This window comes from Pongo abelii, chromosome 12, assembly GCF_028885655.2.
Source record: "Pongo abelii isolate AG06213 chromosome 12, NHGRI_mPonAbe1-v2.0_pri, whole genome shotgun sequence".
Lineage (NCBI taxonomy): Eukaryota > Metazoa > Chordata > Mammalia > Primates > Hominidae > Pongo > Pongo abelii.
In genome coordinates, this window is record NC_071997.2 from 92950359 (window position 1) to 92963126 (window position 12768).

Below are 12768 nucleotides of genomic sequence, written 5' to 3' on the forward strand. Positions count from 1 at the left end.
AGAATAATAGTCTCCAATCTCATCCAGGTTGCTGCAAATACTCTTAATTCATTCCTTTTTATGGCTGAGTAGTATTCTATTGTGTATATCACAGTTTCTTTATCCACTCTGATTGATGGGCCTTTGGGTTGGTTCCATGATTCTGCAATTGTGAATTGTGCTGCTATAAACATGCACGTTCAAGTATCTTAGAAAAAGACAATATTGAACCGTTCATGTTGGCAGTCACTGTTGCTTTTCCCGCCACTCCTTAGTTCAGCCTATCTCTTTGTTTTTCCAACACTTGTAAGTTGTAGCTTCCTTCAACCAAACTTCCATTGTCTGAATACCAAGAGAAGTTTTCCTACAATGTGTTAGATGCTAAGGATTAGATCACCTGGAATAAATGGTTCTTAAGTATCAATGGCATAAAACAGATACTTAGCTCCAATTGCCATAGGTTCAGTTGTTCCAATTGGCCATTATAAGTTTTTTGTTCCCCCCACCCTACAGTTTATCTTCTGCTATGTCAAATTGTGGCTGTGATCATCTGTTTCATAATTTTTAAATCATATGACACGTGATTGATGTTGTTGTTTTTCCAGGATAGCTCATGGAATAATAATTAACAGGATGCACATACTTAAAATTCTAATGGTAAATATTACTGCAAGCAGCTTTCAAAATTGTGAGAACTTAAAAAAAGGTGTTGAAACTCAAGTTAACCAGCAGCCTGCCCCCACTCACTTAGACCCCCTTCCTCACTGCTCTGGGTATAGTTAGGGAAAGCACATTCCCATGGGACCTGGAGGACTTAACACCCCTGTTTTTCACTAAGCAGCCTCCTGTTTAAAAAAAAAAATCATTTTTAACATTTGTTGATGATTGTTGAGTGAAGCAAGTGCTCACATCCCCCACACCAAATAAAAATTCCTTGAAATGTAGACAAAAGAGATCCAAGCCTAGTATAGCCTCCCATCCACCACTGCCCCTACCCTGCTAGTTCTGCTGTAACAGACCTTAAGAGTGCAAGTTAGTACTTATTTGCAAGGCAGATGGAAGCATGGTGTGGGTTTGCATTTGAGTGACCTGTTGTAAAGAGACAATTAAGCCTTCTGGAATTATCTGTACACTCAGAATTTCCTACTTACATTTCTGGAGTCTCTTCCCTATCTATAGAATGTCAAATCACTTGGTGAAACCAAAAGGGAATATATTACATCCTTTAGGTTCTTAGGGGAAAAATGAGTTGATTGATTTTTACCTATGAACAAAATATTAAAAAGTCTGAACACTGGAGGACATCCAGCAAGTTATAGAAAATAATTCAGTGTGTCCTCAGTAATTAAAGATAACGGAAACTAAAATATGGTTTGTATTGTCCCCCTTTGTTCACTTGCTAATGCATTCCCTGATGGGTGTCCCCATGACATTGCTGTTGGGTCTGCAATCAGCTATCTGGCGGAGTTGCAAGAAAGATGGAGTGCAGCATGTAGTTTCCCGTGACTGCAGCAAACAAAGGCTGTCAGCTTCATGACGACGGCCAAGGCGGACTCTCTCGTGCTCCAAGAAGTTCAGTTGCATCCTTTTAGTTATGAATAAAACTTGCAATAAAACAGATTAATCACTGCAATCACTTTTAACCGCAGGGAAACACTATGACAGAGTAAAAAATAAACTGTCATAAATTTTGCCAGTTTAAGAAGATAAATTCCACTTTCTATTTACAAATTTCTTTATTTTGATAAAAAATCTTTACAATTAGCTTTGCAAAGCTTTAGACAATATCAATGGTGTGGGTTTTTTTAAAAAAAATAGTAACTGTAGAAAAAACAAAATTGTTTAAACCTAAAGATATGATCTTATCTGAACTACCCCCAAATACTGAGCTGTTTTACTTCAAAGGAGACACATTTGCGATTTGTATTATTTGCCAATCCTCCATTTTCGCTAGTTTCAGCTTTTTTCTTCCATCCCATCATTGCTATTGGGAGGGAATGGGAAATGAAGAGGCTGACCAGACCAAATCTGATTTTATTTTTATTCTTTTAACCAGAAAATAACATAAGAAAATGGACCACAGATGTGCACACAATCGAGAATCAAAGGACAGTGGAATTTCCCTGAATGATAAGGTAAACACAAGAAAGGTAGGCTCAGGGCATGAAGAGATGGCCAATCTGAGGTCATGGTTTGCTGGCATGAATAATCTGTGATTATAATCCGAAAATCTGTGATTATATAATCTGTAATTATAATCTGATTATCTGGAGCACACAGCACTACAGATGTACACAAAGAGGAAAGCAGAGTTCATTCTTGGTAACTGTTGGGAAAACCCTGTGACCCACCTCAATTCCTTCAATGTTCCCATCCCCTGGCATTTCACACTTAGCATTGACATTTTCTCAATGGGAAGGAATGTCTAGACGCTCCTCCAACAAAAACTGATCTTTTATAGCAATCAAGGACACTCGCTGGGCGAGGGAAACCCAGTGGCTCACACCTGTAATCCCAACACTTTGGGAGGCCAAGGCAAGAGGATCTCTTGAGGCCAGGAGTTTGAGAACAGCTTGGGAAACATAGCAAGACCCCATCTCTACAAAGTTGTTTTTTTTTTTAAATCAGCCAGGTGTGCTAGCACACACCTGTAGTCCCAGCTACTCGGGAGGAGGAGGTGAAAGGATCACCTGAGCCCAGTTCAAAGCTGCAGTGAGCTATGATCATGCCACTGAGCTCTAGCCTGGGTGACAGACAGAGCAAGACCCTGTCTCAAAAAAAATAAAAAATGAAAAAAGAACACTTGCAATTATAATTATAAGCAGTCTGCCTGATGGGGTTCGAGGGCTCTTTTTGCTATCTGAAGAAGAAAAATCAGTAGCTAAGGAAAAAAACCACAGCAACTCGGGTATAATTGGATGTGAACTTTCTATGACATAGCAAACTCTTCCTTTTTTCCCCTCAAGGCCATTGCTAAATGTTATCCATGAAACATAGTGAATGAAAATGTCATTGATTCTGGCAATTTTGATCACAAACTACTTAAAGTACCATCCACTTTTGTGTTTATAAATTACTTTTAAAAGACAACTCCTGTGTGCAGGTAGTAAGAATGGAAGCAAGTATATTCTTTTGATGGCAGAGTGGCAAGAATTTAATTTCTATTCAAGATAACCTTCATGATGTTAGCAATAGAATGTGTTGAAACATTGAATATCACACTTGGGTATGTTCAGCCTCAGCACACTGTGAAACAAGCTAAAACTACAAATCTAGTCATTAAGAGTTGTGTAGTATGAGCTAGCAGTTGTTTAATCAAAAAGGGCTCATTTAATACTGTGCCTAATGTCAGAATTGATACAGAAATAAAATGCATCTTCTTCTCTCCACTGTGCAAGATAAATGTGTGTGATATAACAGTGCACTGGGATACCCGCCATGAATTTCAGCTGTGACAGGAAAAATCCCTCCTCCTCTGCTCAGATGAGAGACTTGGCTCTGTGCAGTGAGAGAAGCAGTCTTGAGAGTGGGGTGTGTACATGCCAGGGGTGCACATGAAATTCTTTGGACAGTGGCATGAAAATGGTTGAACTTCTATTTATATCTATGTATTACCACATCCCTTCAAAATCTGCTTTTTCCTGTTTTATGATGTATGTGCCAGTACAGTTCATGGACATAATTTACAAATGAATAAACATAAATCACAGAGTGATGCCCAAAAGAATTTCAGAGACTACTCGCCTTGAGAAATAAAGAGGGAAAGAAAAACGAAGTCTTAATCATATCCCCGGAACCCCCAAAACTGAGGAATCCCTTTTACCAGCAGCATCTTTTAACCCAAGAGAAGGTCCGAGAACAATCTGTGAACCACTGGGTCAAGAAGGAGAAACGGTGCTGGTTTCTCAGCTTCCCTAGATATATCTGCTCTTGGAAGATAATTATTCTAACACAAATTATACTTTGGTCTACAAATGAGCTGAAGAAAATCATCAATCCATTTCTGTGTCAGGTAGAACTTGGTGGGTCCTGTGCAGACTATTAATTTCATGGGAAATAAGCAACAGGAGAGGCAGATAAATCATAAGCAGAGTGAAAAGCAGACCCAATGAATTCCTACCAAATCTCTTACTTTGCTTTTCTTATAGAGAACAAAATGACAAAGTATTTATGACCCACTGTCTTTGATATCTGTTTATCTCATTAGAGGAAAAATGCTTCTGCAACTACAAGAACATATTCTATTCCAAGTTTCAAGAATTCAAACCCAGATGATTTATACAGGTCAGCATTGTGCATACAGCCTTATAATCTTCACATTTCTGAAATCCTATCATTTTTAATTTTATAAAAACAAAACACAACATTAATTTTCTGTTTTTATTGCAGATAATATGTAATATTAGAATTTCATTGACATGCACGAAGTATATATAATAGAAAATAATGTTAATTGTTTTTAATGAAAATGTTTCATTAAAAAGTTAAAGTTAAGGCTAGTGAGAATAGCTGAACTTCTAATGTCATTTCTATGACTCTGATTTCTATTCAAAATTGATTTCTCCAAAGTTCTACATAATGTATTTGCAAGTCACATGAATGTTTATTTATTAAAGTCAGTATTTTCAAGAACTGAAAGAAGCATTACATAATGTTTCCAACTGAGTCTGCTTCCATCTGTCCTGTCTTCCTATTCATCCAGTAGTTGAAACATATATACTGCACTTGGGAGAGAACAGCTAGGAGTCCCCTAAAGGATGCTGCATGGGATCACTCTGCCCTGTATTTTCTGTCATTTACCCACCAGTGCCATCAGCCATCCCAAAGTATTCTCCCACCCTGGTCCTATGACCTACTAAGAGTACTTATAATATAATCCGCTAGAAAACACAAACTCCACTACCTGAAATAAACTCTATGAAGGCAGGGATTTTTATCCATTTTATTCACTCCTGTATCTTCTACACCTGATACAATAACCAACACTCCAATATCTATTTGTTGAGTGAATAAATGGATGAACGAACGAAGAACTATCTTTAGGTCACTTGTCATTTCCTGGCATCCTTTTATATTCCATGACACACTCACTTACCATACAGATTTTTACACCTAAAGACTTCTTTCAGACCCCGCCCCCCACATTCCCAGTGCCACAGAGGTACCTGAAGCCCTAAGCTTCAAGTCCATTTTGTTCAACTATTCCAGCACTCAAATCGCTGGGTGAAGGCTGATTTTATTTGCATACTTTTCCAAGTCAGTCCTTACTTGGACCAGCAAAGCTTCCTCAGCATCAAAAGTTAGCCAGTGCTGCAAGAATGGCACATATGGAAAACTAATTTAGAGTCAACTGACCAACTCAAACACAAAAGAACCCCCACGTGTTTAGCCAAAATCTTCTAACATTACCTTGCACATAATAAGCTTCTAATGGGCATTTACTGAATTGGATAGTAAGTATGGAAATACAGTATGAATGTAATATCTCTAAAGCATTTGATAAGTTATCATGTTATCCCAGTGAACAAGATGGTGAAATGTGGATTGGTCAATATAGTGCTGTTAAGAGAACTTGCTGCTAGAAAAATAACTATGTTTAAACTATGCCGGCAAATATTTTGTTTTGTTTTATTTGTCAGTCTGGTAGAATAGCAAAGGGTTCTAGTCTTGGTTCTTAATGAGCGTATCAATAACTTTACCTCCATTCTTTCTGAAGGTTCTGGCTAAAGGTCAAGCCTAGACCATTCCAGGCTCTGGACTAGATAGAAGTGAACTAGTATCATAATGAGAGTGTGAAAACAAGAACTTGATGATTCTCCCAAATACTTGTCCCATTGAGATAAATGCTTTTCTAGCTCCAGTGATTTCTCTTAAGTAGACTAATATTATAGAGCCTTGCATATTTCTAAATTAATCTCTTATTGCCCACATTGTATGTTTCTATCCCCTGTACATCTCTCAGAAATATATCTCTCTTGTCTTGCCTCCAGTAATAGGAAATGTAAATAATTCCTATTATGAGAATGTTTTCCATATTATCAACTCTACATTTTCTTCCCTGCACTCCTCATTTAACTCCTAGCTTTGCCCTCTAGGCCCACAGGAGAAAATGCTGACATCTTTGCCTCTCAGAAGCTCACTAAGCATGCCAGACAGTTCTTGAGCCCTTTTTCCACCCCTCTCCACTCTCCCATCTGAATAAACTTTTCTTCATTTCCTACAATTAAAATTTCTAAACGATGCTAAGACTCATAAACAAGGTAACTCATAGAAGAAAGAATAGAACTTGGGACTCTAGTTGCTCAAATTTTAAAATTAGATATAGTGTTAATTTCTAGTTTTATAAATGGCTCATTTAAGAAATTCATACCACAGCCACTAATGTCAGATGCCAAAACAAAGGTGATAATGTTTGCCTAATATGGGTGCCAAAATCATCTTTGAGACAGGAAAATGTTGGTGACATTTTCTTTTCTCAAATTATTCATAGACTCAGAATTTTAAAGCTGCTCTTGTCACCCATACATTTCACAGATGATGAAACTGAGATCTAGAAGAATTATGTAACTAGCCCAAGGTTGGTTAGTAGCAACATTACAAGGCATTTCTGGACATCTCCCAAACAACAAATTATGATCCTATAATGTACCAATGCCTGTTCTTTCCTCCAAACTCCTCATTTCTTAATAGCGTCGGCTCATTAACTTTCCAAGAAGCTAAATTTACATGTTATTAATTATAACAATGACAGATATGCGAACTAGAAAATTCTCGAAAGAATAGTCATCTCTCCTAATAATACCACAGACAAGGAAACTGAAGGTGAAGAAGGCCTTGATACTTGGAGAACACACTGCAATTTAGCAACAGAGCCAGCAATGGGGCCCATATCTTCTGTTCACAACCTAGAACTCTTCAGTGTTCTACACAAAAGATTAGCTAAACACCATCAATATTATAAATCTGAGATTGTTTTCATCTAAAAATAGGCATTCGTGACTGGGAAAATCTAGTTATTTTAACGAGCATATGAGTTCCGTCTTACGGAAGTACTGGGCTAGGCAACCATTTGTCAGAAAGATTGTAGAAGGGAGTTTGAACAACCAGTAGAGGTTCAACTTCAATGACCTCTAAAGTCCCTCCACCTCTATTATTTGACCCTGGACTGCCCTGGAACTGGCACCTCAGTTAGCCAGGGCATTTCCAGAGGCATTGTGCAATATCCTGTGGGGGTCCCCTCTTCTACTGTAGGTTGGACTCTGCCCTGCTGTTTCAGGCATTGCTCTATATCCAATTTACATGCAATCAAATACGCTAGGCATAGAAAGTGTAAGGAAATGCAGTTCTGTCATTTCCAAAGACAGACTACACTGCTTAGCTTTCAAAATTGCCTTGCCTAAATGAGCACTCCATAACTGAGCCTCCACACTCAGCTTTTACAGTTTATTCATGTACTATGCTACTATCAGAATTAATTATGCAGCATCTTCATGAGGAGAAATCAGATGTGGACGCAAGTTAGGAAAGAAAAGAAAATGGTGCACTTCCCAAAGGAAGATTTTACTGTATCTGATTCCCCCAAAAGTGCTGGAGTCCTTCCACACGCAGACAGATTTTGGATGGCAGTCCCCAGCTGAGTTAGCCATGGGAAGGAGGAAGTTGACATGTTTGAGAAATGAAGAATCCGCCAACTAACAAGACTCTGAAGACCAACACATTATTAACCCCATCTTTTCTATGTCATTCCATTCCAGGCTGTAACTCAACACAAATCTGTCCGTTTGTTTTCCTACATGGCTACTAAATATTAAAAGGTACTGATTTTGGACTTTTTCTTTTTTGGCATCATGAGTCCAAGAGAAGAGATGTTGATTTTTTTTTTTTTCATCTCAAAGGGGCAAAAAATACATTGAGTCAAGTTCTGAAAGTTAAAGGAAGCTTCACAAGTTGTCACACTGAATATTTTTACATGAATGGGACTACCAAAAAAAAAAAATCAAACTATCTGATAGCATTCGCAGAAGCCAGGTGTTGCACAGATTTCAGAAGAACAAATTGATGCTCTGCAACTCAGTGCCAAACAAAACAAACAACAAAAACAACCTGACAAGATACCACAAACAGAAGACACAGTGATAAGCAGAGAGTGAGTGCCCAAATCTGGAAAGCTGTAGTTTAAAGGGCGAGGACATTTTCTCTCCTCAGTGCCTGGACAGCGAGGAGGGTGGGGGTATGGGGTCCTCAGGAAGGTTGGAAAGCAGGTGTCCTATCTGCCTCTGGCAGCCTCCACCAGCCAACGATTGATCTCTGAAGTCTAATCCACACACACACCCTGCACTTCAGGGATATGAAGGAAGGTTCCAGGGCCTCCTTCGCTGCCCATCAGCCCTGCCAGGCTGGGATGACCACATCAGTTCCGTCTGACACCAGCATCCGCACAATGCAGGGAAAGCCCCTTCCCCCTCTTCGGAGGTTGGCACCACTTTTCTTCCAAACGGTATTTCCAAAAGGAAAGCACAACTTGAAGGAAGGAGCCCGGTTGAGAAAAGTCGAGTCTTTGACGGTTAGTCCCCCTTACGGGGAGCAGCGTCAAGAAAAGACACACATGTCAGGCAGGTGTACAAAGGCAGAGAAGGACGGGGAGAGAGAGAGAACCGGGAAATGGGAGGCGAAATCAGGAAAGAAGGAGACAGAGGCGGGAGGTGCGGCACGGACTTGAAAGGACGCGCAGGATGTGGACGAAAGAAGAGAGTCAAGGAGAGCGAGAAGAAGGGAGGCAGTGGGGAAAGAAAGGGAAGAGATAAAGACTGGAGGCGGCGGGAAGGATGCAAGAATGCCCGGGCGCGGAGCCGCGGCGGGGAGGGGGCTGCGGGGACTGGCGCGCCCCTGGGAAGCCGCGGGCTGCGCTCCACGCGCGGGCGCCGGGGACGCGGGGTGCGCCCGCCGCTCACCTTTCAGGATGAGGGTATCGATGTCCCGGTCGATGCCCAGGAAGTAGCACTTCCTCCAGAGGCCCGAGTAGGTGGCGAAGAGGGGCCGGCCGCACTCGGCGTCCAGCCCGCCGAGCCCCAGCAGGGAGCGCCAGGACTCGGGGTCGGCGCGCCCCGGGCCGCCCGGGAGCAGCCGGCGCCCCAGCGGGGGCGAGTCCCGCAGCGGCAGGTGCGACAGCGGCATCAGGCGGTTCTTCTGGTCCGGGGGGTCGGCGCCCGCGCGGCTGCGCTCGCAGCTCTCCTTGTGGCGCCGGGGGTCGGTCTCGTACCAGTGGTCGGTGAAGATGGCCGTGACGAGCAGCCCCAGGGAGCACAGGCTGAGGCCGAGGCTGAGCGCCGTGACGAGCGCCCGCGGCTCCATGGCTTCCCGCCCCGCCGCAGCCGCCGGTGGGCTCGCGCGCCGCCGCCAGACACAATGCACTTGGCCCCAGCTCTCCGCCCGCTCCCTCCCTCTTCCCCCCACCTGCCCCCCACCTCCCTCCTACGGCCTCCCCGCCCTGCGAGCCCGGGCCGGCTCGCTCCCTCTCCCCTGGCCTGATCTCGCCTCCCACCGCCCTCCCGCCCCCGGCCCGGCCCCCGGGCTCCTAGCCCTCCCCCGCGCCGCTCTCGCTTTCTTGCCCCCTCCTCTTCCCCAGCCCCCTCTCCTCGCCCCGGCGCCCCCCACCCCGCGCACTCCCCTCGCCCCTCTCCCTACCTCCGATCCACAGTCCGCCCTCCTCTCCAGCGACCTCCCTTCCCCTTTTAATCTCTCCTCGCCGCCCTCATCCTGTTTTCTCCCCTTAACCCTGTCCCTACTTTCCCCCGACTTTTCTCCAACTCTTCCTCTCACTCTTTCCCCCACTCATTTGCTCCTCTGCTCCCCGGCTCCTGGTGCATTTATATCCCGGCTCTAGACTCGGTGCCTCTCTCCACCTACCCCTCGGCACACCCCTCCCGTCCTCTTCCCTCCAACGACCTTAAAAGACATCCACCGACATAAGACTCACTCTTGTCACTTGTCCAAGTTGATTTTGATCAGTGTCCCGTTTTGTACCCAGGAGCAAATCCCATCCAGGTCGGGCTGCGTGGTAGCGTTTAACTCCTTCGAATCTTCATCGGGATTCCGAAACACCCTTTGTCCTGCCGCCTGCAGGATGAAGCCTCTGAGACCCCTAGGCAGCCAGCTCTATCTGTCGCGGCTCTTTCCCTCTCACTTGCCCATCGCTTAGCCTCTAAGCATTCTCTCTGCTCAAGCCCCTCTTCTGAAAGAAAAGACACCGAGTGTCAGTGGAGCGATAGAACGATGACCAGAGATTTCTCTCCCACTTCATTTCAACCTGCTATGAGATGGACTTCTTTTTTCGTTGACTACCTCCATCTCCCGCCAAACTGACTGGCCTCCTGGAATTCCTAGAAGAGCCTGGAATCAATGAACCCTGGCAGTGGCACCTGCTCCATGAGGTGATTATTGCCTTTGCATACGGCAAGCCCCCAGTAATAAATCAAAGTAATGATTTTCTCCTGTGCAGGTTTCCCTCTTGGGCTGGGGGGTGGGGGTCAACAACAAAGCAATGCTACACACCAAAGTCAACACCCGAGCCTGGGGCAGTTCTTCCATCTTCCAGTCACAGAGGTTACTTCCAAGAACGGCAGGCAGATTCACATTTTCTAAAATGAGAAAAGGCTAGGACCCGGGGTGCTAAGAGTTAATCACTTGTGCGGTATAGTCAGTCTATACCACAGAGGTGCAATACACTCATGCCACTCAGTGCCCCTGTGGTCATGTCAGAGACAGAAAACCATGCTGCATTGGCCCAGGGATGAACATGCTTGTGTTCTTATGCTATGAAATATTAATGATGAAGAAATTATGAGGCATTCATTAGATGCTAAATGTCATTACTCCATGATTTAATGGGACTCATTAATTAGTGCCCTACATCAATTGGTATTAACATGCTTTATATCCTTCCTCTACAATGACATCTGTAAAGGTGGTATAAGGCTCTTGCTGGGATTTATTTTCATTGCTGTTTGTGTTTAGCATCTTCAGAGGATACATTTCCAATGAAGATCGTGTGCCTATTCTGAGCTGTTCAGTTCATAGATAGATCACTTAAGCAAATCTTTCAGTTATATCGGAACCCCGTTCCCATTTCTGCTGACCTGACAGTGTGAATTATTGCTTGGATTTTCTCACAGTTTCAGCAAGATCTATGGTGAGCTCTAGTCTAATTAAGGAAGACAAAGAATTATAATTTTAGTGTTCCTCTCACCTATAAGCTTTTCCTTCACAGCAAACACTGAGCTCATCAAAGGAGTCTTATCTGGATTTACACAAAAATGATAAGACTTACGAGCTTTCTTTAACTTATACTCTATAATATGTATAAAATCCTAGATCTTAATAGATGCACAGAGAGAATACCTTTAACTGTGAGTCCACAGTTGACATCTGAAATTCACTCAAGTCATCATGTGTTCTTTTATTTTTAAAAATGCATCTTGAAATAAAGTTATCAAAACCTTGGAAGCCCTAAGGGTTGTCAAGCCTTTAGCAAGTCCTCATCCCCTTTTCAAGTCTTCACCTCATGTATTACAAGAAATAAATATTCAGCCACATTCCAGAGTCACCTAATCATCTTCACACAATAACCCTGTCTTCAGCTGGAGCTAGAGAGAAGAAAGCCTCTTTTTAAGGCACTTCTGTTTAAATTAAAAGAACTTACCATTCTGTCTCATTTTCCTAGCTAGAATTCTTTGATCATACTCTTTAGAAAATAGCATTATTCTTGAAGTTCGTTTATGTCTATGTTTAAGACCAGTCTCAGCATATAATCCAAAGGTTACTATATGATGGATTGCCCTTGACAGTATTTCATAAAAAATGTCACACATTACAAATATGGGCCAGCAGTATGTAATGAGAGCGCTGCCTCTGCTGGTGCAGCATTAACGGCACCAGCAGGGATGTGGCATATGATGTGTACACAGGCTTTGCTACAGCAACTGCACATTGCTCCATCTATGTTTTTAAAATTCCCCTTTTGGATACTTCCAACAATGAACTATCACCCAGTAGCCCCCTACTCTGTTAGGGGAGTGAAAAATATGAAGATGAGTAAGTGGTGCCCATCTTCAAGATACTCCCAGCCTAGTGGCAAGAAACAGATGCGTAGACAGAATGAGAGGCAAATGCTGTAGTAAAAAAATAAAAGAGAACAAAGGGTCATGGGAACATGGACAATGAAGAGACTAACTGCCGTGGGGAGTCAGGTGGGCTACATAGAGACACTAACTGCTGAGTTAGTTCTTAAAGGATGAGTTAAACTTTGCCAAGAGGATATCAGAAATATTTGTATTGCAGTCAGAGAATACCTCTTTGGCCTAGTGTCTACTTCATACATTTGGAGGCTTCAATATCTTAGGCCACTGTAAAATAAGTATTTTTTGTACATTTTTAAGTCATAAAGTTAACATGTTCTAATGACTGACCACAAGCTGGACAGCTATAGATGAGTGGAAGGAAAAGTCTATACCTGAATATAATCAGTGTAGGAGGCCATTTAGCTCAGCATGGAGTCAAGATGATGGGAGATCAAATATCCAGCCAGAACACCTGGCATATCTTAGCTTTGGCTATGCTATGACCTCGATGTTTTCAAACTTAGTTTGTTTTTTATTTGTCTTACATTTCTCTTTGCCATCTCCAGATCCGATATCCCCAGTGCATCCCTAGGAGAAAAACAGAATCCCTCATATGACAGGCAGAGCCGGAAAATTTCCACCTGGGTATTTTAATGTGTTACTGGGCTCAAGA

The 12768-nt window shown here is 42.8% G+C and overlaps 2 protein-coding genes across 10 annotated transcripts in view; one reads left to right on the forward strand and one right to left on the reverse strand.

Moving 5' to 3' along the window:
• Positions 1-10632, reverse strand: part of TMEM178A (transmembrane protein 178A) — a 58349-nt gene extending 47717 nt beyond the window's left edge. For 2 of the 5 annotated variants that reach the window (XM_054547637.2, XM_002812097.5), the window contains exon 1: positions 8931-9389. In XM_054547637.2, coding sequence (XP_054403612.1) covers positions 8931-9330 — 400 coding nt within the window. In that variant the 5' untranslated portion in view covers positions 9331-9389. Of the gene's footprint in view, positions 1-8930; positions 9390-9955; positions 10211-10285; positions 10412-10530 lie in introns of those variants that run through there. The other 3 variants (XM_054547639.2, XM_054547640.2, XM_054547638.2) reach the window with 3 other exon arrangements.
• THUMPD2 (THUMP domain containing 2) overlaps positions 1-12768 on the forward strand; it is a 123143-nt gene that overhangs the window by 104743 nt on the left and 5632 nt on the right. For 4 of the 5 annotated variants that reach the window (XR_008522160.2, XR_008522162.2, XR_008522161.2 and 1 more), the window contains one exon: positions 2036-2114. The gene's annotated coding sequence lies outside the window, so the exon portion shown is untranslated. Of the gene's footprint in view, positions 1-2035; positions 2202-12768 lie in introns of those variants that run through there. The other variant, XM_054547620.2, reaches the window with a different exon arrangement.